At 45.4% G+C, this 22638-nt stretch overlaps 1 protein-coding gene across 1 annotated transcript; it reads left to right on the top strand.

Moving 5' to 3' along the window:
• Positions 1 to 6305: 6305 nt before the first annotated feature.
• LOC132586078 (protein NKG7-like) lies at positions 6306 to 16397 on the top strand. The gene is made up of 4 exons (XM_060258020.1): positions 6306 to 6474; positions 11012 to 11158; positions 14632 to 14754; positions 16113 to 16397. Exons 1-4 carry the CDS (start codon positions 6306 to 6308, stop codon positions 16244 to 16246), a joined length of 573 nt encoding a protein of 190 aa, XP_060114003.1. The 3' UTR covers positions 16247 to 16397.
• The last annotated feature ends 6241 nt before the right edge of the window (positions 16398 to 22638 follow it).

Here is a 22638-nt window from a genome sequence, read left to right as displayed (position 1 = left end):
CATTCAGGCATAGCAAGCCTGCATGAGCCCGGATGACGCTCAATTCCCAGATGTGGATGACTGAACGAACACATTTAATCCGTCAGCCAGACGGAGTTGTGTCGTCACTAATGGTACGTGTGACCGCACCCTTAGGGTTCTTATGGTCTGGTAAGGTTAAATAGTTTTTCCATAGGACATGGAATCAAATCTTATAAAAACAGGAAAAGTTTTGTTTACAAAGATTAGGGTTAAAACATAGAAAGACAAGAAAACAAGCAAAGAATTCGGCAGTGTACAAAATGTAAGGAACACACAAAAAACAAACAAGACTACTGGCAGTCATTCACTCTCAGCAGTATAGTTATCTCAAGGTTGCCTGCGTCCCAAGCCTTCAGCTTAATTAAACCTGCTGCTGGAGTGGCCTTGGGTCAGCCATAATGCTCACAAAAGTTGTCCTTGAAAGGGCAGCTGCTGGGAGAGCTCTCTCAGCCCCACCCACCTCACAGGGTGTCTATTGTGGGGGAAGAAGATATAGGAGATCGTAAGCTGCTCTGAGAGCCAGTTTGGTGTAGTGGGTGTGTGGACTCTTATCTGGGAGAACTGGGCTTGATTCCCCACTCCTCCACTTGCAGCTGCTGGAATGACCTTGGGTTAGCCATCACTATTGCAGGAGTTGTCCTTGAAAGGGCAGCTGCTGGGAGAGCCCTTTCAGCCCCACCCACCTCACAGGGTGTCTGTTGTGGGGGGAGAAGATATGGGAGATTGTAAGCCGCTCTGAGTCTCTGATTCAGAGAGAAAGGCGGGGTATAAATCTGCAGTCTTCTTCTTATTATTATTACAACAGAATAACAACCATTTGCTTTAACCCTCCTAACAATGGAGCTCAACCTGTAGCCTGGCCGGGGTCCTTTAGCAGAGCATCCATCCCCTTTGCTTATCTTCCCAACAGGTGCAACTTCAAAATCAAATGAAAGCAAAGCAAAAAGCTTCCAATGCAGACGACATCAGCTTGCTCACCCTGAGTCTCTGCCTGCTCGAACACTTCCTCGGTCGGGCACTCTTCCGCCTCATCGGTAGTAGCCTCGTCTCTTCGTACAAAGAGGACAATGAGAATAATTCTTGTGGCCTCTGACCTCCTGATATCCTGCCCTTGCCATTAGCAGGTTTAATTAGGCAACCAATGAGATCTCATCAAAACTGTCAAACGACTCACTCTAGATAACTAGAGCTAGTTTGTTGTAGTTGGTTAAGTGTGCAGACTCTTATCCTGGAGAACCAGGTTTGATTCCCCACTCCTCCACTTGCAGCTGCTGGAGTGACCTTGAGTTAGCCATAGCTCTTGCAAGAGTTGTCCTTGAAAGGCCAGCTGCTGTAAGAGCTCTCTCAGCCCCACCTACCTCACAGGGTGTCTGTTGTGTGGGAAGAAGATAAAGGAGATTGTAAACTGCTCTGAGACTCAGAATATAGGGCAGGATATAAATCCGATATCTTCTTCTTCTTCTACCTGTCAAAGTTAGCATTAGATGGCCTGCTGTCAAATTACTGGCGGCACAGGTGAGTGTGATTTACCTTGTGCTTAGCTAGGTTATTAGCTTCTGCTAAAGCACCTTTAGTGAATACCAGTTCCTACAACACTTGCAACATGAGGATGATCAAACGAACACTTAGACCAGAGGTGTCAAACATGCAGTTTGGGGGCCAAATCAGGCCCTCGGAGGGCTCCTATCAGGTTCCTGAGCAACTGACTGTCATCTGCTTCCTTCTCCCTATATCTTGCTTCCTTTTCCATAACAGCTTGCTTTGCAAGGCTTGCTCAATCACACAGGAGCTGCAGAACAAAACCTCTATTTTCTTCATTGGCTGAGGCTCCTCCCTTGGGCAGGAATAGCTTGGTTTGCCAGGCTCTCTCAATTGCCCAGCAGAGCTACTGAGCCAAGCCTCTCTTCCTTCTATTGGCTGAGGCTCCTCCCCCTCCTGGTCCCTTGGGGAAGGAAAGAAAGAGCCAGAGCTTCCTTTGCCCAGTTCCCTGGATCCCATGGGAGAAATACAAAGGAAGCACCTTTGAGACCAATGAGTGCTAATGTTTTAAGCATGTTTTAAGTTTTTTTTAAATATATATTTGTGTTTGTGTTCTTTATAAAATTTATACCTCTGCTACCTAATCTTAAATAGGTACACACATGGCCCAGCCTGACGTGGCTCGGCCCAACCAGATATGGCCTGGCCCAACAAGGTCTCTTTTATGTCAGATAACAAATGAGTTCAACATCGGATGTGACAGATCAATTTCTAGACACACACGTACCCCCAAAACACTCACATTTAATCCAAACAACAGAAGGACTGATCAACACTTTGGTGTAGCATGTCTGAAATTGTCCTGTCCCAGAACAGGGAAGATCTTACTTTATTTAGTACCTTATGGTTGATAACAGACCGGCACTTTGGATCGACTCAGAGACGCTTCTGAAGTCGACCCCTAAAAATCTGTGCAGACGGCAACATCTGCTGTCCATCCTCCACCCATCCTCACCCTGTGCTCCAAGCACCTGAGACAGGCTCAAAAAGCTACCACTTCCAAAGTGGTAGCAAATCTTTGAGACGGCTGTCTATCACCTCCCTGCCGTCTGAACAGGGAAGGGCATAAGTGAAGCGACTTGACGGTGTGGAAGCGCCAAGCCACCCAGAGCTGTTGCTGGCTTTTTTCCCCCTGGCAGCCCAGTGGGAGCGCTTGTGCGCAGGAGTTCTCTGACCCTTCTAAGAAACACTTCTGAGGCACCTCCCCAAATGGAGGTGCCCGGCCGCCACACGGACGGGATGGGGCCACCTTCCCGGTACTGCGTGGAGGCTCCGGGATGGTTCTTTTTGAGCCGACCTGCTTTCAGCCGCCTCCCGCTCGCCCCAGAATGCCTGTCTGTTCTCAGCCTACCTGACACATTCATCCCATATTTGAAACAAATGAAAGAGTCACACGCTTCCCACAGTCCTGAGAAACTGCGGTCTACAGCCACAATCCAGTAGTCTGAAGCCAGGGCAATGATGAGTAGCAAGAGGCTCACAAAGGAGAAGAAGCAGGCAGTGATCCGCAGGTACTCCATAGCTGAGGATGATCAGGTGTGTGGTGGCATGGCACAATGTTCCTTGGGGGAGGGACCATCGAGGTGGCGATGCCCAGCAGTGACCAAACAATGGAAGACCTCGACAAGGCTCCATGTGTGCAGAGAATTGCACAGGGCTTAGGGAGGCTGGAGGTGATGTTATTGTCACTGTAACCTTTTGTGTAGACACGGCATTTCTGCACTTGCGACAGGGAATCTCCATGTGCCTTCCTTGGCCCCTCCAATGCAGAAGAGGTTTGCCAACACAGGATGAGGGTGATTTCTGGAGATCTGGAGAAGGTAGAGTTTGGGGAGGGGAAGGAGTTCAGGATTTGCAGTTCTCCTAGTCTTTCTGGTAATGGAGAATTATAATCAGGGGTGGAATTCTGGGTGAAGCTCCTATGCATATTAGGCCACACCCCACTGATGTAGCCAATCCGCCAAGAGCTTACAGTTCTAATTCCAGGAGTTCACCAGGTAACACCTGGAGGCTAGAAGACTAAAAGAAAACCATGCTTATATCATTCGAAATATCACTAATGTTCAGATTATTGTTAAATATACAGTATAACAAATTCAAGCAATTTGCTGATACTCCTTATGAACATACATTAGAAGACTAAACAAAGTATACAAAAGTCATGTACATAAAAAGTACAATAATCGACTTGAAAGTCCACTGACACATAAATCGGCCAAAAGTCCAATTTTTTCAAAGGTGCCAGAGTTCATTTGATCCAGAAAAATGCAATATTGGGACATGCTTCTGGTAGTAGGCATGTTTCAATGGTGATTTTTCGTCCAACAATAATTAATTTTTTCCAGAACTAAATATAACAAATAATATACACAAATAAATGTAATGATATAATGAATTCATCTTTACAATATACACACTCAAAAACAGTGACACGCACCAATAATTGAATTCTTACAACGTACTCCAGTTAAGAATTCAATTATTGATGCGTGTCACTGTTTTTGAGTGTGTATATTGTAAAGATGAATTCATTATATCATTACATTTATTTGTGTATATTATTTGCTATATTTTGTTCCAGAAAAAATAATTTTTGTCGGATGAAGAATCGCCATCAAAACACGCCTACTCCTGGAAGCGTGTCACAAATATTGCATTTTTCTGGATCAAATGAACTCTGGCACCTTTGAAAAATGTGGACTTTTGGCCAATTTATGTGTCAGTGGACTTTTGCGTTGGTTATTGTACTTGTTATGTACATGGACATATGAAGCTGCCTTATACTGAATCAGATCCTTGGTCCATCAAAATCAGTATTGTCTACTCAAACTGGCAGCTGCTCTCCAGGGTCTCAAGCTGAGGTTTTTCACACCTATTTGCCTGGACCCTTTTTTGGAGATGCAGGGGATTAGAACCTGGGACCTTCTGCTTACCAAGCAGATGCTCTACCACTTAGCCACCGTCCCTCCCATGACTTTTGTATACTTTGTTTAGTCATGTAATTTATGTTCATAAAGAAGTTTCAGTAAATTGCTTGATTCTATGTTATATGGCATATTTAACAATAATTTGAGCATAAATAATTAATGATACTTTGAATGATATAAGCACGGTTTTCTCTTAGCCTTCTACCTTCCGTGTCTTTTCCCCTCTTTGTTTTTGCAACATCCGGAGGCTGGCAATCCTACTCATTTTTTTAACTGTTTTTAAAAATGACATCACTCCTCTTTGTGGTGGGAGGAGTGGTTGAAAGATGACAGCAGTCCAACAGTTGAAAAGTATGCTGGAGGAGGGTGGAACAAAAAAACCCCAACAACAATCGTAAGACATTTTTTGTAGCAGGAACTCCTTTGCATATTGGGCCACACCCCCTGATGTAGCCAATCCTCCTGGAGCTTACAGCAGGCCCTGTACTAAGAGCCCTGTAAGCTATTGGAGGATTGGCTACATCAGGGATGTTTGGCCTAATATGCAAAGGAGTTCCTGCTCCAAAAAAAGCCCTGCCCAATGGAAACATTACACAGTAGGACACAGTTGACTCAAAATTGGTTTCCAGAAAAAAGACGGGTAAAAGTTGGTTTAAAAGAGCAGGAAAAACCCTAGATGAAAAATAATGAAAGGCAGAAAAAACACATGCAGAAATCAGGGGATAAATAGAAGCATTATGGGGCCAGAACTGACAAAAAAAACAACAGCAGAAAAGAGCACAGACACTCTTTTGTTAGGGTTACCGGCCTCAAGGTGGGATCTGGAGATCTCCCAACGTTACAACTGATATCCAGAGGCCACAAATCAATTCCCCTGGAGGAAATGGCAGCTTCAAAAAGTGGATTATATAGTATATCATAGAGCCCACCCTCTGAAGTTATGGTATACCATAAAGACCACTCTGAGCTGGATAGACCAGTCTAGCTGCAGAAGGTAATGGCAAACCAACTCTGAAATGTCTCTTGCCTAGAAAACAAGTCTCGCTCACAACCTAGTGGTGTATAATGTTAAAAGGGCTAGAACTTGTGGCAGCCAGCCAATCTTAGGATCTTCTGGGCATACTACACATGATGCCAAACAATAAGTATAATTCTCAGTTACCAGAAAGACTAGGACCGATTTCGCACTACACTTGTCCCGGGGTGGAGAGTCCTTTTGCTACCGGGGCTTCACTCCGTTTTCGCACAAGTTGCCCTGGAGCTAAGATTTGGTGTGCCGCTATTCTGCAGCAAGCAGAAACCACTTGTCAGCGTCTCCCACTTGCTGCGGAATAGCGGTGCGCCAGCTCACAGCTCCGGGGCGACTTGTACAAAAATGGAACAAAGTCCTCGTAGCAAAAGGGCTCTCCAACCCGGAACAAGCGCAGTGCAAAATCGGTCTAGGAGAACTGCAAATCCTGAACTCCTTCCCCTCCCCAAACTCTGCCATCTCCAGATCTCCAGGAATTACTCTCATCCTGTGTTGGTAACCCTCTTCTGCATTGGAATGGGCAGGGAAGGCACATAGAAATTCCCTGTCGCAAGTGCAAAAATTCTGTGCCTACACAGAAGGCTACAGTGACAATAACATCACGTCCTGTCTCCTATGCCCTTTGCAATTTGCTGCACATATGGAGCCTTGTTGAGGTCTTCCATTGTTTGGTCACTGCTGGGTGCATACCTCATTGGGCTACTCTACATATGTCACAACCTCCATGGTTCCTTCCACCCCGCAAGGTTCATTGTGCCGTGCACCGCACACCCGATGATCCTTCCTCTATGCAGTACCTGAGGATCACTGCCTGCTTCTTCTCCTTTTTGAGCCTCTTTCTACTTATCACAGCCCTGGCTTCAGACTACTGGATTGCGGCTATAGACAGCAGTAACTCAGGATTGTGGAAAGACTGTGATTTTTCCATGTGTATCGAATATGGGATGAATGTGAAAGGTAAGGTACTGAATAAAGATCTTCCCTTTCCTGAGACAGGACAACAACAGACATGGTACACCAAAGTGTTGATCAGTCCTTCTGTTGTCGTGATTAAATGTGAGTGTGTTGCGTAGCAGGGGTGGGGGTTTAGTCTTCTGTGGTTATTCACATGAAGACATGAAGCTGCCTTATACTGAATCAAGCCCTCAGTCCATCAAAGTCAGCATTCTCTACTCAGACTGGCAGTGGCTCTCCAGGGTCTCTGGCAGAGGTCTTTCACAACCCCTTCTGCCTGGTTCCTCTTTAGCTGGAGATGCCAGAGATTGGATCTGGGGTTTTCTGCATGCCAAGCAGATGCAGGAGGAGGAGGGAAGAAGAAGTAGGATTTACAACCCTGCCCTTCACTCAGTCTCAGAGCAGCTTACATTACAGGGGTGCAACCCCAGACCTCATTTTGGGCAGGAGCTCACAGGAACAGAACTCCAGAACCTCTACATTTCATTGTGGTCTTTCTTAAAAAGGTAAAGATAATCCCCTGGGCAAGCACCAGTCATTTTCAACTCTGGGGTGACGTTGCTTTCACAACTTTTTCACGGCAGGCTTTTTGCGGGGTGGTTTGCCATTGCCTTCCCCAGTCATCTACACTTTCCCCCCAGCAAGCTGGGTACTGATTTTACCAAACTCGGAAGAATGAAAGGCTGAGTCAACCTGGAGCCGGCTACCTGAACCAGCTTTCGCTGGGATCGAACTCAGGTCGGGAGCAAAGAAAATTGCTTCAGGGTTCTATTGTTCAAAATCCCCGTGAGACTTTTGCTGAATTCTAAGATTTGACAAACTTTCTAATAGTTTCCCTCATAAAAGAAAGGGGGAAATAGCCAAAACATATAAAGCAGACAGATAGAAATCTTCATCATGCCACTGTGGCCACATAGGAGAAAGTAATTTAAAAAAGTATGTTGGAAGGAAGGTTCTATGAAGACAGTTATAATTCCAGAAGCATACTAAGGTAGATGCTGAGAGCGGATATAGTTTAGTATATTTTCTGGTGATGTCAGGGGGTGTGTGGCATATGCAAATGAGTTGTGTTAATGAGCTCCAGCACCCCTTTTTCTACAATATGAGCCCTAGGCAACCCAATATGTGAAACCGTGAAAATAATAATGAATACCAATTTTAAACATTCAATAACATTGTTAGAAATTTTATAGATACTTTGAAGCACAATTCATAAATAACAAAAGTTATTTTGCAATATATAGTCACAATCAAGCCTCTGATTCAGTGGGAGCTCACAGGAGTGCAGCTCCTGAACCTTTCTGAGAGTTCCTCCTCCTCCTTCTGAGAGTTCCACCTCCTTGTCCATTGAATAGTATGTGCAGCTGTGCACATTTGCAGGAGTCCAAGTTCTATGAGGAAAGGTTGAAGGAGCTGGGGATGTTTAGCCTGAAGAGGAGGTGGCTGAGAGGTAATATGAATATGATCACCATCTTCAAGTACTTGAAGGGCTGTCATATAGAGGATGGCGTGGAATTGTTTTCTGTGGCCCCAGAAGGTAGGACCAGAACCAATGGGTTGAAATTAAATCAAAAGAGTTTCCGGCTCAACATTAGGAAGAACTTCCTGACCGTTAGAGCGATTCCTCAGTGGAACAGGCTTCCTCGGGAGGTGGTGGGCTCTCCTTCCTTGGAGATTTTTAAACAGAGGCTAGATGGCCATCTGACAGTGATGAAGATCCTGTGAAGTTGGGGTAGATATTTGTGGGTTTCCTGTATTGTGGAGGGGGTTGGACTAGATGACGCTGGAGGTCCCTTCCAACTCTATGATTCTATAACAATCCCTGGATGAGCTCCACCACCTATGGTCACAATAACAGCAGTGGGGGTGACACTCCAGCCACAAATCACTCAATCAATACTCTCACAACTCACTCATGATCCATTCCAAATTTTACAACAATTGTCCAATTGATATTATTCAACCGTTTCTCCTAATACAATATAGGAACTATTGCACGATAACTGGAAAAGTGCTTGGGCGCTATAATTGCTATGAAAGTTCGCTCTTCATACAATTTCAGTGGACTCCTTGCAGCCACCTCTGACGGAGCCGAATGCCGGCATTCTTTTGACGCACCGTTTTCGACACTTTTTCAAAGAGGCGTCTTGGAAATCTTTCTCAATTTACACAACACTAGTTATTCCAGCCACTCTGAAAATTGGGAAAGACTTCCAAGACCCCTCTTGACAATTGTTGCAAAATTTGGAATGGATTGTGACAGAGCTGTGAGAGTGTGTGAATACTGACAGAGTAATTTGTGGCTGGAGTGTCACCCCCACTGCTGTTAATGTGACTACATATTGCAAAATAACTTTTGTTGTTTATTAATTGCACTTCAAAATATAAGAACATAAGAGAAGTCATGTTGGATCAGGCCAATGGCCCATCCAGTCCAACACTCTGTGTCACACAGTGGCCAATATATGTGTGTGTGTGTGTGTGTGTGTGTACACACACACACACACACATACATATATATATATATGTTAATAGCCGCTGATGGACCTCTGCTTCATATTTTTATCCAATCCCCTCTTAAAGCTTGCTATGCTTGTAGCCGCCGCCACCTCCTGTGGCAGTGAATTCTATGAAATTTCTAACTAAATGTTATTGAATGTTTACAATTGGCATTTGTTATTATTGTCACAGTTTCACATATTGGGTTGCGACTTTTCCCATGATTCTCCTTTTGTGTATTGTACATTACAGGGGTAAACTCATTTGTTAGGAGGGCCAGATTGGACATAAATAAGACCTTCTTGGGCTGGGCCGTACGTGTCATAAAATGTAACTCCAGGTGATGGATATATAAACTTCATCAAGGACGCAGATAAACACAATTAAAGTTTTTTAGAAACTTAAAATATGCTTAAAAGATTAACATAATATTGTGTTTATTTAACATTTAACAGTCTCTGATAACGGACACCTCTTTTATCCAGCCTATTATAGTAGGCTGGATATGAGCCAAGCAGTTCCTGCCTAGCAGCAGAGGAACCACTGGGCCATGGCGTGTTTTACTGTCGCAATCAGCACCTGGAATTTCCTGTACCTTCGGCCATTTTACTGCACTTACCGTTTCAGTGTGCTTCTCAGTTATATGCAGGCCCATCAGAAGGAAGCCCAGAACTAAGACTATCACTACCACCACAACCACAACAATCAAGAGCTTCTTGCAAGGGAGCCCAGGAAGTCGGGGGGATGCAGTATAATCCTGCAGCATAATCCTGCATCATCATCATCATTATTATTAGTGAATCGCCTCATCCCGGCCAATGCCGGCGACTCTGTGATGTACAACAAAAATATACATAAAAGCCATAAAACCAATGAATTAAAAAGTTACAACCCAATGCCCATTCCTTATAATGTACTGTAATTCTGCTTTCTAAGCAATGGGAGCAGTCCCCCCCCCCCTTTAAGTGGAGGGGGGAGGGAGGTTGCCAGCCTGGCAACTGTCGCTGTCCTCAAACAAAGCCTGGCGGAACATCTCTGCTTTACAGGCCCTGCAGAATTGTAAAAGATCCCACAGGGCGCTGGTGTCTTCCGGCAGAGAGTTCCACCAGGTCGGGGCCAGGACTGAAGAAGGCTTGGCCCTCGTTGAGGATAGCTGAATCTCTTTGCATCAAAATTGCATCAAAACCTGTCTGTGCCATAGCAGTTTTGAGTATGCTGTTCAGGTGTGTGTCTGTTAGTTGCAAACCTACTTTTGATTTATTGACATTTGTTACAGAAATCTCATAGCCAATGCTTTGAGTCTAAGTTACTCCGGGGAAAACATAAAATGGCTGGGCATTTTGTACACAGGTTGTACATGATGCGAGTTTTTGTACATAAGTTGCTTCAGGCGCTGGTCAGCCAATGGAGAAAATAGAGGTGTTGTTCTGTAGCTCCTGTGTGATTGAGCAAGCCTGGCAAAGCAAGCTGTAGTGAAAAAGGAAGCAAGAGAGAGAAGGAAGCAAAAGGCAGTGAGATGCTCTGATTTGGCCCTTGGGTCTTGAGCAATGTTTGACACCCTGGTTTACAATCTCCTTTCCCTTCCTCCCCCACAACAGGCACCCTGTGAGGGAGGTAGGGCTGAGGGAGCTCTGAAAGAACTGCTCTCAAGACAACAGCTCTGTGGGAACAGCTTTGTGAGATGCTTGTGGAGAACTGGGGATCAAACCTGGTTCTCCCAGTTTAGAATCTCCTCACTTAACCACTACATCAAACTGGCCACTACCACAGAGCCATGGACCCTCCCAGTTCCTATTATCCCTTGACTATAAAACACTCTAAAAAGCAATGCTGCTGCCATTGTCTTTACATCTCGATTCCGGTTCATATCACACCATGTTTTTCTCATGTACTATCCTGGACATTAGTAGAATGCAACACACCCACAGACACAAGAAGGTGGATGTAATCACTCACACATTCACATCAAGTTTGCTTTTTTGCTGTGTTTCATTAATGAATGTTTAACCTCCTGCCCCCTGCCCTTTGTGTTTTGTTGTAGCTTTTATCCATGCCACCCGAGCTTTCCTGTTAATGGGGATGGTTGCCGGTGCTGTTTCCTTCTTTGCTCTTTGTGCCTCATTTTCCCATGCCCACATTGGCTCCATTTCCATAAAGCATCTTGCTGTATCGGCCAGCTTTGTAGCAGGTATGTGGCTAGAAGTGTTGGGATTTCTACAGTTCTGTTCTTTTCACCAATTTCCTACACTTTAAAAAAAAAAATCATTTCATATCTTTTGAATGATTACTTTGTTTATACACCTCCTTTCTTCCCAATTGGGACTAAAAGCAGTTCACGTAGTTCTCCTTTTCGCCATGTTATCTTCACAACCTTATGAGGTAGGTTAAGCTGGCTGTTCAACTGATCCAAGATCACAGGATATCTGGTTCATATAGCAGCATTTTGCCCTATCATAGAAGCTCTCCTTGTTTCGCTCTCCAGTGGGGAACCAAAACAGCTAATTCCATAGTTGTCTTCTTGTCTCTTCACAACAAAAAGTCTTGTGAGATATATTAGGTAGGAAGTGATGGGCCCAGGGCTGTTCAACAAGCATCCAAGTCCAGTTCTCTAAGATATGGGTTTGACAGTTTTCTGCTGTGTCCCTGGAAGAGAATTCCACTCTGCTATGGAGACAGTGACTGATTCCTCACTAGCCTTGACCCAGTCTCATGCTCCTCTTCTCCACGGGGCTTCCACTTGAATTTGTACAAGCTGCCACGAGGCTGGGATTCGCTCCGACTCTTCCCATTGGCAAGCAAGATCCTCTGAAAACTGGATTCTGCTTGCCATGGGAAAGCAGTGGAGCGAGTCGTAGCCCTGTGGCAGTTTGTGGAAAATCAAATGGAAGCTCCACAGAGAAGAGGAGGGTGAGACCGGGACAAGGCTAATGGGGAATCAGTCAATGACTTATAGGAGTAGAAGAAAATTTTCACAAGGGGAGGGAGCCACTTAAATGAGAAAGAATGGAAAAGAGGAATGGCAAGGAGGAGCAGGAACACATCTAATACAACAGTGAAGAATCAAACGAGGAGGGGGTTGAGTCCCACCATGGGGAGACATCCCATTGGTTGGCTTAGGAACTGGACAGGAGAGGATTATGAACTTATTCCTGTTGACCAGTGCCTACAATGACTGAGGGTTGCCAATGCCAGGTTAAGAAATATCTGGCAATCTGTGGGTGTGGCCTGGGAAGGGCAGTGTTTGCAGAAGGGAGGGACTTCTGTGAGGTGTAATCCCCCCTTTCAACCTGTCATTTTCTCCAGGGGAAAGGATCTCTGTAATCTGGAGCCTTCATTCCAGACCCCTTTGGAAGCTTAACAAAAACAAATGAGAGAATCACGGAAGAAGTAGCAACTATAGAATAAAGAAACCGTGACTATTATAACAAATAAAATTCACAAATATTCTAATGTTCTTATTATGCAAAATTAATAAATGTATAGTATTTAGGGATTATTACAATATCATACAATTCATACAAGTAGGCTCGATACCCCAATTAGATATTCTTACACTCTCTCACACACTAACAAACACTCATCCATAACAACCAAACAATATTATATCATATCCATATTTTTCACAAGAAAGTACCAATATCAAATTAGTGTGCTTAGTCACCAAAAGTGCTGCAAACGTTCATTCGGAAGCCAAAATTCATTCAAAATGGACTTCTTGAAGCCACCTCTGATGGAAGCAGTTGCTGGCTTACAGTTGACGCTCCTGTAATGAACTCAGGCAGTTAGCCTGGTAGCTGGGAACAGCTTGCACTGGTTGGCTGGGCTGCGACCGTGGTTACCAAAATGTCTCGAATTGCAAAGAGGCTTGCAGGGAAAAAAACACCTCACAGTTAGTTCCGTCTGAGTACTGGAGGAGTTCAGTTGCAAGAAGCAACTGGGAAGGAGCTGAGAACAGCCTGTGGGCTGAGTTCCTTGTGAGACAGAACTGAGTTTAAGGTTTATGTCTGTGAGGGAGTTATTGTGAAGAAAGGGGCAAAATCAGGCACCTTTTGTGAGAAAAAACTCTCTGAGGAGATCTGTCAGCACATCAGGGCAGACTCCTGGTTCAGTTTAGAACACTCAAACACACTGAAAGAAAGACTCGATTCTTGTGGCTAAGAAAAAATACTAAGGACAGACTGGGATTCCAGCTGGGTAGGACACACAAGATTGAGGGGCTTGTGATAGCACCCAAAAGGTGTGAGTCCTGGGGGCATTACCCTAAGGTCTGGAGTTTGCCTGTATGCTAGTGAATGAGTCTGTGAGGGAATATTTCTGGCACAAGTCAGAAGTCCCTGTGTGAAAGGCAAAGATTATGTGATCCTTTTCCTATTTTTATGGTTTAAGAAGCCTGAGCATAGGGCTATACAATCTTCTCTAAACAGAGTGATTCCTAAGGCTAAGGAAGCACTGACTGACTGCCTGTTTATAGATTTTATATAACTGCTGAATAAATTCTATATATCTTCTGCCAGTTCAATATTTTATATTTTAATAGTACTTCAGCCTGACAATATCTCTGGTGATCAGAGATTGTCTATTCCAGGGGTAGGGAATGTCTGGCCTGAGGGCCGTTTACGGCCCTCGAGATCACTTGGTCTGGCCCTCGGGGATTGTTGGGCTGAGCCAAGCCATGTGGCAGCCTCGCTGGGATCCAGCTGGGCAGCCAGGATCACAGTGGGGCCTGGAAAAGTCCCTGTCACCATTTAGGTAAGTTTCCCCCCCCATTTCTTTATTTCTATTTCTTTCTATTTATTCCCCCCATTTCTTTGTTTCCCTTTATCTTCCTTTCTTCCCCCCATTTCTTTATTTTGTTTTCTTCCCCCTTTCCCCTCCCTCCCTCTCTCTCTCTCTCTGCAGCCTGAGTGGTGGGCATTGTGAAGGGCTGATGCTGGGGTATGTGGGTGCAGCTGCAGTTTCCGCATGAAGGGAGGGAAGGGAGGCAGGAGCTACCACCAGTTCAATTTGCACTTGATTATCCCAGATGGTGTGACCTAATATGCTAATGAGTGTGTGACCTAATATGCTAATGTTAGGGGATGTGGTCTAATATGCTAATTAATTCCTGGTGGGCTTTTTCTACAAAAAAAAAGCCCTGGACCTAGGTATTTGCCAAGGGCGATGGGCTGGGTGTGTGTGTGTGCCAAATTAGGCTCTTCCCACATGTCTTCAAATAGAAAAACAATTATTTGCATTAATTTTGCTGGCCTGAATCGTTCTCCCTCGGCAGAGCACTGTTTTTAAGTTGATAATTTTGTATGCCCCGTGAGTGATGTTATAAATATCCAAATGGCCCTTGGCAGAAAAAAGGTTCCCCACCCCTGGTCTATTCATTTGAACTTCTGCCCGCTAACTGATTTGATTATAACCAATTACTATTATTTTACTCTTTTTTTGCCTTTTTGTGAACCAATAAATATTCCTTGTGCTTTTCACTCTAAAAAGACTGGTGCCTAGTTATTTTCTGACAGGATTTTATTTGGTGTGCCTGAGGTACTGGGTGAAAGTGACAGGAAAAATATGTAAACTTCTCTGTACGGTGAGCCAGGTACAAGAAGTCTGCAGGAACTGAGGGTTCCTAAGAGAGAATTATTTTCCTTGTGTGTGTTTGTGTCCTCCCAGGTGTTTGCTCCATGATTGCCATGTCCACATTCACAGGCAAGTACAGGGTTAAACCTTCACTGGCATGGATTGGATGGTCCTTTGGCATTGGCTGGGCCTCGTTCCCTCTGTTTCTTATAACTGGTGAGTATGTAACTGAACAATTTGAAAAGATCGTCCTGTGATTTTTCTTGAATGATCCAGAACCATTCTGGAAGTGAATAACCTTAAACGCCCTGCAAGTTGTGGCTCAAGACACCCATGTGGCTCAGTAAGTTGCCAAAGACAACATCGTAAAAAAAAGAAGAGGAAATCTAAGCATATTGAGTTGTCAGAAAGAGAAGAAGGCAGGCAAAGATTTATCTGGAACTGAAGAGCTTCTTAGAGATGCTGTACCAAAAGTAATAGATGAACAGTTACCAGCAGGGCTTCTTTTGTAGCAGGAACTCCTTTGCATATTAGGCCACACACACCCTGATGTAGCCAATCCTCCTGGAGCTTACAATAGGCCCTGTAAGAAGAGCCCTGTAAGCTCTTGGAGGATTGGCTACACCAGGGAGGTGTGGCCTAATATGCAAAGGAGCTCCTGCTACCAAAAAAAAAAGCCTTGGTTAGCAGAAATCCAAGTTTGAAACATGGGCAGATTTATGCCAGCAAACTGAAATCATTTGCCCAGGGTGTTGCCCAAGGCGCTTATAGGGAGGCCTTGCATGTGTCACTTTGTAATACAGGACTCACAACAGCCTGTGTTTGAGCTGGAAAGTCTGTATGGATACTTAATTAATATTTCAATAATTGGTGATGTTAAGCTGTAACTTTTCAGTTGTGCCACTGGGCTTCCTTACACCTGCCCTCTTTATCTGAATTTTGACCCGGTTTGGCTCTTTCATTACAAAAGCTGGCCGAGCCCTGATGAAGAAGAAGAAGATGATGATGATATTGGATTTATATCCCACCCTGTACTCTGAATCTCAGAGCCTCGGAGCACCTTACAATCTCCTGTATCTTCCTCCCCCACAACAGACACCCTGTGAGGTAGGTGGGGCTGACAGAGCTCTCCCAGAAGCTGCCCTTTCAAGGACAACTCCTGCAAGAGCTATGGCTGACCCAAGGCCATTCCAGCAGCTGCAAGTGGAGGAAAGGGGAATCAAACCCGGTTCTCCCAGATAAGAGTCCGCACACTTAACCACTACACCAAACTGCCTCTCTATAGGTCTTGGACTATCAACACAGAAGGACTCTGAGGATCGGATAAGCAGAGAGAGCCATCAGTGGTCCAGATGCTTCTGACGATGCTGTCTTCTACTTCATCCTGACAATGTTTCTTTTCGCTTCTGACAGATGGTCTTGCTTTGAGAGAGCATCCGGTGCAAAATTCATAGTGCTGAGCTCTGAGGAGTCGATGAGAAGAGAAATCCACCAGTGGGCCGAATGCTTCTGATGATGTCTCGCCAGCCTGCTTCCTCTTCTACCCTGATCATCTTTCTTTTCTCCCCTTACAGGTGTGCTTGCTTGCATGACACCCTCTAGTCCTACAGAAACAAGAACTTCGGGATGGTCTCTGTTCCTCAACTGTTTGGGCAGATTTCAGCTGCATTCTGGAAGAAAGAAGAAAGGCAGCACCCCCACAGTTTAAGGAAAGGGAAAAAAATATGGATTTCTCCTCTTCAAGCTCTTTGCTTTTGTGTGAAGAAATTCTTTTTGATAGCCAATACTGCTCTTTCCATGTCCAAATTTCCTGTCCAAGATGTGTACTTAATAAAAAAACACACCCAAATATTCAACAACAGTGTTGTGCAACAGGTCCATCAATGGGAACTAGCTATTGAGGCTAAAGGAATTCTCCATTTTGAGAGGCAGGAAATCTCTGAATACCAGGGCTAGGAGGTAACCCCAGAAGGAGGCCTTGGCCACTATGGTCTTCTAGGGCATCAAGCTGGTCCCTGTGAAAAACAGAAAAGGACCACTGGGGACAAATCCCAATGGGACAATGTAGCAGAGAGCCAGTTTGGTGTACTGGTTAAGTGCGCGGACTCTTATGTGGGAGAACCGGGTTTGATTCCCCACTCCTCCACTTGCAACTGCTGGAATGGCCTTGGGTCAGCCATAGCTCTCACAAGAGTTGTCCTTGAAAGGGCAGCTTCTGGGAGAGCTCTCTCAGCCCCACCCACCAAACAGGGAATCTGTTGTGGGGGAGGAAGATAATTATGAGCCACTCTGAGACTCTGAGATTCAGAGTGGAGGGCAGAATATAAATCCAATATCATCATCTTCTTCTTCTATATTAGAGAGCCTGTTTGGTGTAGTGGTTAAGCGGGTGGACTCTTATCTGGGAGAACTGGGTTTGATTCCTCACTCCTCCACTTGCAACTGCTGGAATGGCCTTGGGTCAGCCATAGTTCTGGCAGAGGTTGTCCTTGAAAGGGCAGCTACTGTGAGAGCTCTCTTAGCCCCACCTACCTCACAGGGTGTCTGTTGTGGGGGAGGAAGATAATTGTGAGCCACTCTGAGACTCTGAGATTCGGAGTGGAGGGCAGAATATAAATCCAATATCATCTTCTTCTTCTTCTTCTATATTAGAGAGCCAGTTTGGTGTAGTGGTTAAATGTGTGGACTCTTATCTGGAAGAACCGGGTTTGATTTCCCACTCCTCCACTGCACCTGCTGGAATGGCCTTGGGTCAGCCATAGTTCTGGCAAAGGTTGTCCTTGAAAGGGCAGCTGCTGTGAGAGCCCTCTCCAGCCCCACCCACCTCCCAGGGTGTCTGTTGTGGGGGAGGAAGGGAAAGGAGATTGTGAGCCGCTCTGAGACTCTGTCCTTGAAAGGGCAGCGGCTGTGAGAGCCCTCTCCAGCCCCACCCACCTCACAGGGTGTCTGTTGTGGGGGAGGAAGGTAAAGGAGATTGTGAGCCGCTCTGAGACTCTTGAGTAGAGGGTGGAATATAAATCCAATGTCTTCTTCTTCTTCTTGGGTTGCATTGCACCCACCTGGCATCTGACAACCTTATAACTCTGTATGTTTATCTTATAACATTTTTTGCTGTGAAGAAGAGGCATGTGATCTCAGCTGATACAAATTCAGTTTTGAGAACTGTAATACCAAGCATATGGGATAATATTGTCAGTGTATTGAGTCCTCCATCCACAGCATGACAGAAGAACGAAGCAGCAGGTGGATCTACAGTGACAGCATCTGACAGGTCAGGTCAGATCAACCTTGGGAGTGAGACAGTTCTGGCCGGACTATAACCAGGGGAAAGCACCTGCTGAAGTCAGCAACTGTATGGACTGCCGTGATTGGCTGAGCTGTATATATAAGGACTACTGTGCCAGACAGTATTTCTCTCAGTCAAGAGTTGGTTCCTGGCGTAGCACTTTGTCACTCAGTTTAATGTTATTCACCGCACTAGTTGTATTGTATATAGTCTGTAAATACACTACTTTTATACTAGGTGCTGGTGTGTGGCTCAACTTCTTCCCAGAGTCTACTCTTAAGCAGTTCTCTGTTCTGCACTCTGCACATGCACCACCAATAAATATCTTCTAGATAGAAAAACTGCCCTGGGAAATCTTACAGAACCCTCTGGATGAGCAAGACATTGTGAGTGGATTCATGGAATTCATTTATCAAAAACATGTAAGCCCTGCATGAATATACAGCCTCATGCTACATAACTAAAAACTAATCCATATTTCATGATGACTTTTGGACTATAGTGTATCTCAAATGGAAAACTAGTTAGAGTTCCCTCAAAATGCATTTTATTTTAAAAATCCAATTTAAATTTTTAAAAATCTGATTAAAATCAAAAATCCACATTTAAAAAAAAAATCATTGATTTTTTTATCCACCCTGCTCACGTCCTTGAAAGGTCAAAAACCCTCAAAGGCAGAAATGAAAGTCTGCAAATGTCAACTTCACAGATTTCAACACATTACAGGAACCTCAGCAAGTTTTGAGGAGGAGGGGCTAGAGAGGGAAAGGACACCGATAGGATAGAATGTCACAGAGGTAGGCTTGTCAATCCCCAGGTCCAAGCAGGGGTTCTTCTGTTTTCCCAGTCTCCTTCCTGCCCCCAGTCAGCTGGCCGGTGGGGGGAAGTCCCACTCCCAAAGCCACCATGTGATTTTTTTTTTCCCCTCCGGAGGCTCCAGTCTCCGATTGGAAAGGCTTCCTCTTGGGATGGGGTGTCTGTGTTACTTTGAAGAAGTTGGCTGCAACTCATGAGTAGAGAGGCCAATCCCTCGCTTCAGAGTCACCAGAAACAGGGTGAGGGGGGGAGGGAAACATCTGCTGAGCACTTCATTATTCCCTATGTGGAGATCGATTCTCATAGGGTATAGTGGGGAATTGATGTGGAGGTTTCAGGGGCTCTGGGGGAGCTGTTTTTTGAGGTAGAGGCACCAAATTTTCAGTATAGTATCTAGTGCCTCTCCTGAAAGGACCCCCCAAGTTTCAAAACGATTGGACCAGGGGGTCCAATTCTATGAGCCCCAAAAGAAGGTGCCCCTATCCTTCATTATTTCCTGTGCCTTTAAATGTGATGGCCAGAACTCCCTTGGAGTTCAATTATGCTTGCCACACCCTTGTTCCTGGCTCCGCCCCAATGCTTCCTGGCTCCACCCCCAAAGTCCCCAGATAGTTCTTGACTTAGACTTGGCAACCCTACACAGAGCCCCCCTTCCAAAGCAGACTTTTCCTCCATGAGAATTGATCTCTGTAAACTACAGATCAGTTGTAATTCCACAGGAATTAAAACACAATAGCCAAGGGGTGTCGAACTCATTTGTTATGAGAGATGAATCTGCTATAAATGAGACCTTGTCAGGCTGGGCCATGTGTGTCATAAAATGTAATGCTGGATAGTGGAGATGTAAACTTTATAAAGGACAGAGACAAACACAAAGATTTTTTTTAAAAAAAAAAAACCTTAAAATAAAATATGCTTAAAAAAATAGCACTTGCTGGTCTTAAAGATGCTTTCTTTGTATCTCTCCCATGGGATCCAGGGAATTGGGCAAAGGAAGCTCTGGCTCTTTCCTTCCTTCCCCAGGGGACCAGGAAGAGGAGGAGTCTCAGCCAACAGAAAGAAAGGCTTGGCTCAGTAGCTCTGCTGTGTGACTGAGAGAGCCCAGCAAAGCAAACTCTCCCTTCCCCCTTCCTCCCCCAAGGGAGTAGCCTCAGCCAACAGAGAAAATAGACATTGTGCTCTGTAGCTCTGCACAATTGACCAATTCTAATAGCACTGTCGCCCAGGGCTGGACTGCCCACTAGGCAAATTAGGCAATTGTCTAGGGCACCAATGGTCCAGGGGTGCAGAATTGCTCCCCACCCCCCGCCCAAAGTTCTACTTCCAAGGAAATGGGCTGAGCCCAGACAACAGAGGTCAAGGGGCACCATTGCCCTGGGTCCCCTCTCTGCTGGCCATTCCCCCTACTGCCAGCCACGGGCTGTTTGCTTGCCTCACCAAGGCGGACGGGAGGGAGCTGGGGAAGAAGTACTCCACGCTAGGCCAGGCGGGAGCCTCCTTGTTTCCCTCGTCCTCCCAGGGGTGGCTGGTCGGGCCAGCAGCCAAGGCGAGGTGAGGCAGAGTGCTCGAATCCTCACTCCCAAGACAGCAGAGGGAGACAGAGAGTGAGTGGGTGGGCTGGAGTGCATCAGGGCCAGGGCGTGGTTTGTGTCCCCTCCAGAGGGTCAGCCAGCCAACCCTGCATGTAGTCCCTGAGAGGCGAAGAGAGCGCTCCCTTCCCTGCTGGGGGATCAGGCTGCTTGGCATGTCCAGAAGCTCCTCCCTGGGGTGGCCAAGCCTCCCCATAGTGCAGTGCCCCAGGAAAAGGGGTGTCAAACTCAATTATAAGGGCTGGATCTGATATCAATGAGACCTTGGCGGGATGGGCCATGTTGGGCTGGGCCATATATGTTCCTGTTTAAGATTAGATAGTAGGGATATAAACTTTATAAAGGACACAAACAGAATTAAAGATTTTTAAAAAAAAAAAAAAAACTTAAACCATGCTTAAGCACTCATTGCTCGTAAAGATGCTTTCTTTGTATTTCTCGCATGGGATCCAGGGAACTGGGCAAAGGAATTTCAGGCTCTTTCCTTTCTTCCCCAGGGGACCAGGAGGGAGAGGAGACTCAGCCAATAGAAGGGAAGCTTGGCTCAGTAGCTCTGCTGTGTGATTGTGATAACCTGGCAATGCAAGCTCTTCCTCCCCCCCCCGCACTTCCTTCCCAAGGGAGTGGCCTCAGTCAATTGAGAAAATAGAGGCTTTGTTCTGTAGCTCCTGTGTGATTGAGCAAGCCTGGCAAAGCAAGCTATTATGCAGACGGAAGCAAGAGAGAGGAAGCAGATGACAGCCAGTTGCTCGGGGGCCTGATAGGAGCCCTCCGAGGTCCTGATTCGGCCCCCTGGCCAGATGTTTGACACCCCTGGTGTAGCGGTTAAGCATGTGGACTCTAATCTGGGTTAGATTCCTCACTCCTCCACTTGCAGCTGCTGGGTGATCTTGGGTCAGTCACAAGTTCTATCAGAGCTGTTCTCTCAGAGACCTCTCAGCCCCACCTACCTCACAGGGTGCCTGTTGTGGGAAGAAGATTGTAAGCCTCTCTGAGGCTCTGAGTGAAAGGCAGGGCAGTAATCCCATCTCCTCCTCCTATGCTGTACATAACAGTATGTTTCTCAAAAAAAGTTGTTCTTTTCAGCCACAGCTTTTGTTTTCTAGTGCGTGCTCCCAATGCAAGCATTCATTGCCAAGGATAAGATTGCAAAGAAGGAGCCAGCTTTCAAGAAAGGGAACAACAGTAATGAAAACAAGGTGAGATATTATATTTCAATCACCCCCCCCCCCCTCCAAAAAAAACCCCTCCACCACTCTTCCCTGGCTGCCAGCTACAATAGTGGAAAGTAGTTCACGGCTTTCAAAATTGGACCTGTTTCCTCAAGAGCAGATAGCAGGTCAGCCCTGCCTCCACAGCATAGAAAAGAGTGCAAAAGACAGGAATGCAGGAAGACAAAGTATGACTGGGAAGATGTGGGAGCAGAGAGATCTAAGGTCAAGACCCCTGATGGGAGGGTACCTGGGGGATAGAATTCAGGAGGCCCAAGACATCCCCTGAAGCTGGCCCCCTATTCAGGGAATACATCAAGGTTACTTTTAGTGAGTGTTGAGCCCTCTGAGGTAAATTCTATATCTTATGAGATTAGTTGCCTGTGAAGGAGTTCTGTATTCGTTTTTGTTCTGTCTGCTCACAGATTCTAAATTCCAGAAACCTCTGTACAAATCCCTCACTTCCTTGCCAATCTTTTTTTTTTTAATTTACAAACGCTTATTGAAATTTCAAAGGTTTACAACAAACTCTGTAAAGTCAACTTTTGGAAATGTGTAGATGGATAGTATATAACTAACAAAGCAGATCTCAAGATCATGAGAGCCAGTTTGGTGTAGTGGTGAAGTGCGCGGACTCTTATCTGGGAAAACCGGGTTTGATTCCCCACTCCTCCACTTGCACCTGCTGGAATGGCCTTGGGTCAGCCATAGCTCTGGCAGAGGTTGTCCTTGAAAGGGCAGCTGCTGTAAGAGCCTTCTCAGCCCCACCTACCTCACAGGGTATCTGTTGTGGGGGAGGAAGATAAAGGAGATTGTGAGCCACTCTGAGATTTGGAGTGGAGGGCAGGATATAAATTCAATATCATCATTATCAATAAATAAATAAGTTAATCTCATTCACATACAAAAAAAGAATGATCTAATACTGCTATACCAGGAGTGGCCAACGGTAGCTCTCCAGATGTTTTTTTGCCTATAACTCCCATCAGCCCCAGCCATCAGCTATGCTGGCTGGGGCTGATGGGAGTTGTAGGCAAAAAACATCTGGAGAGCTACTGTTGGCCACCCCTGTGCTATACAATTAACAGACCAATTGAAAGGAATCAGACAAGAAATAAAACGGAGACCCATTACAATCATTAAGCGCTGTAAATTCATTAGAAATAACAGGAAACCAGAAATGGAAATAAGAGAGCCT

This window comes from Heteronotia binoei, chromosome 17, assembly GCF_032191835.1.
Source record: "Heteronotia binoei isolate CCM8104 ecotype False Entrance Well chromosome 17, APGP_CSIRO_Hbin_v1, whole genome shotgun sequence".
NCBI lineage: Eukaryota > Metazoa > Chordata > Lepidosauria > Squamata > Gekkonidae > Heteronotia > Heteronotia binoei.
The sequence above is the reverse complement of the archived record's forward strand: the minus strand, read 5'-3'. Positions and strand labels throughout refer to the sequence as shown.

Coding starts and splice junctions, on each gene's coding strand:
- LOC132586078 (XM_060258020.1), top strand. CDS start 6,306: ATGCAGTACCTGAGGATCACTGCCTGCTTCTTCTCCTTTTTGAGCCTC. Junction 6,475..11,011: donor ATATGGGATGAATGTGAAAG/GTAAGGTACTGA, acceptor GTTTTGTTGTAG/CTTTTATCCATGCCACCCGA. Junction 14,755..16,112: donor CCCTCTGTTTCTTATAACTG/GTGAGTATGTAA, acceptor CTCCCCTTACAG/GTGTGCTTGCTTGCATGACA.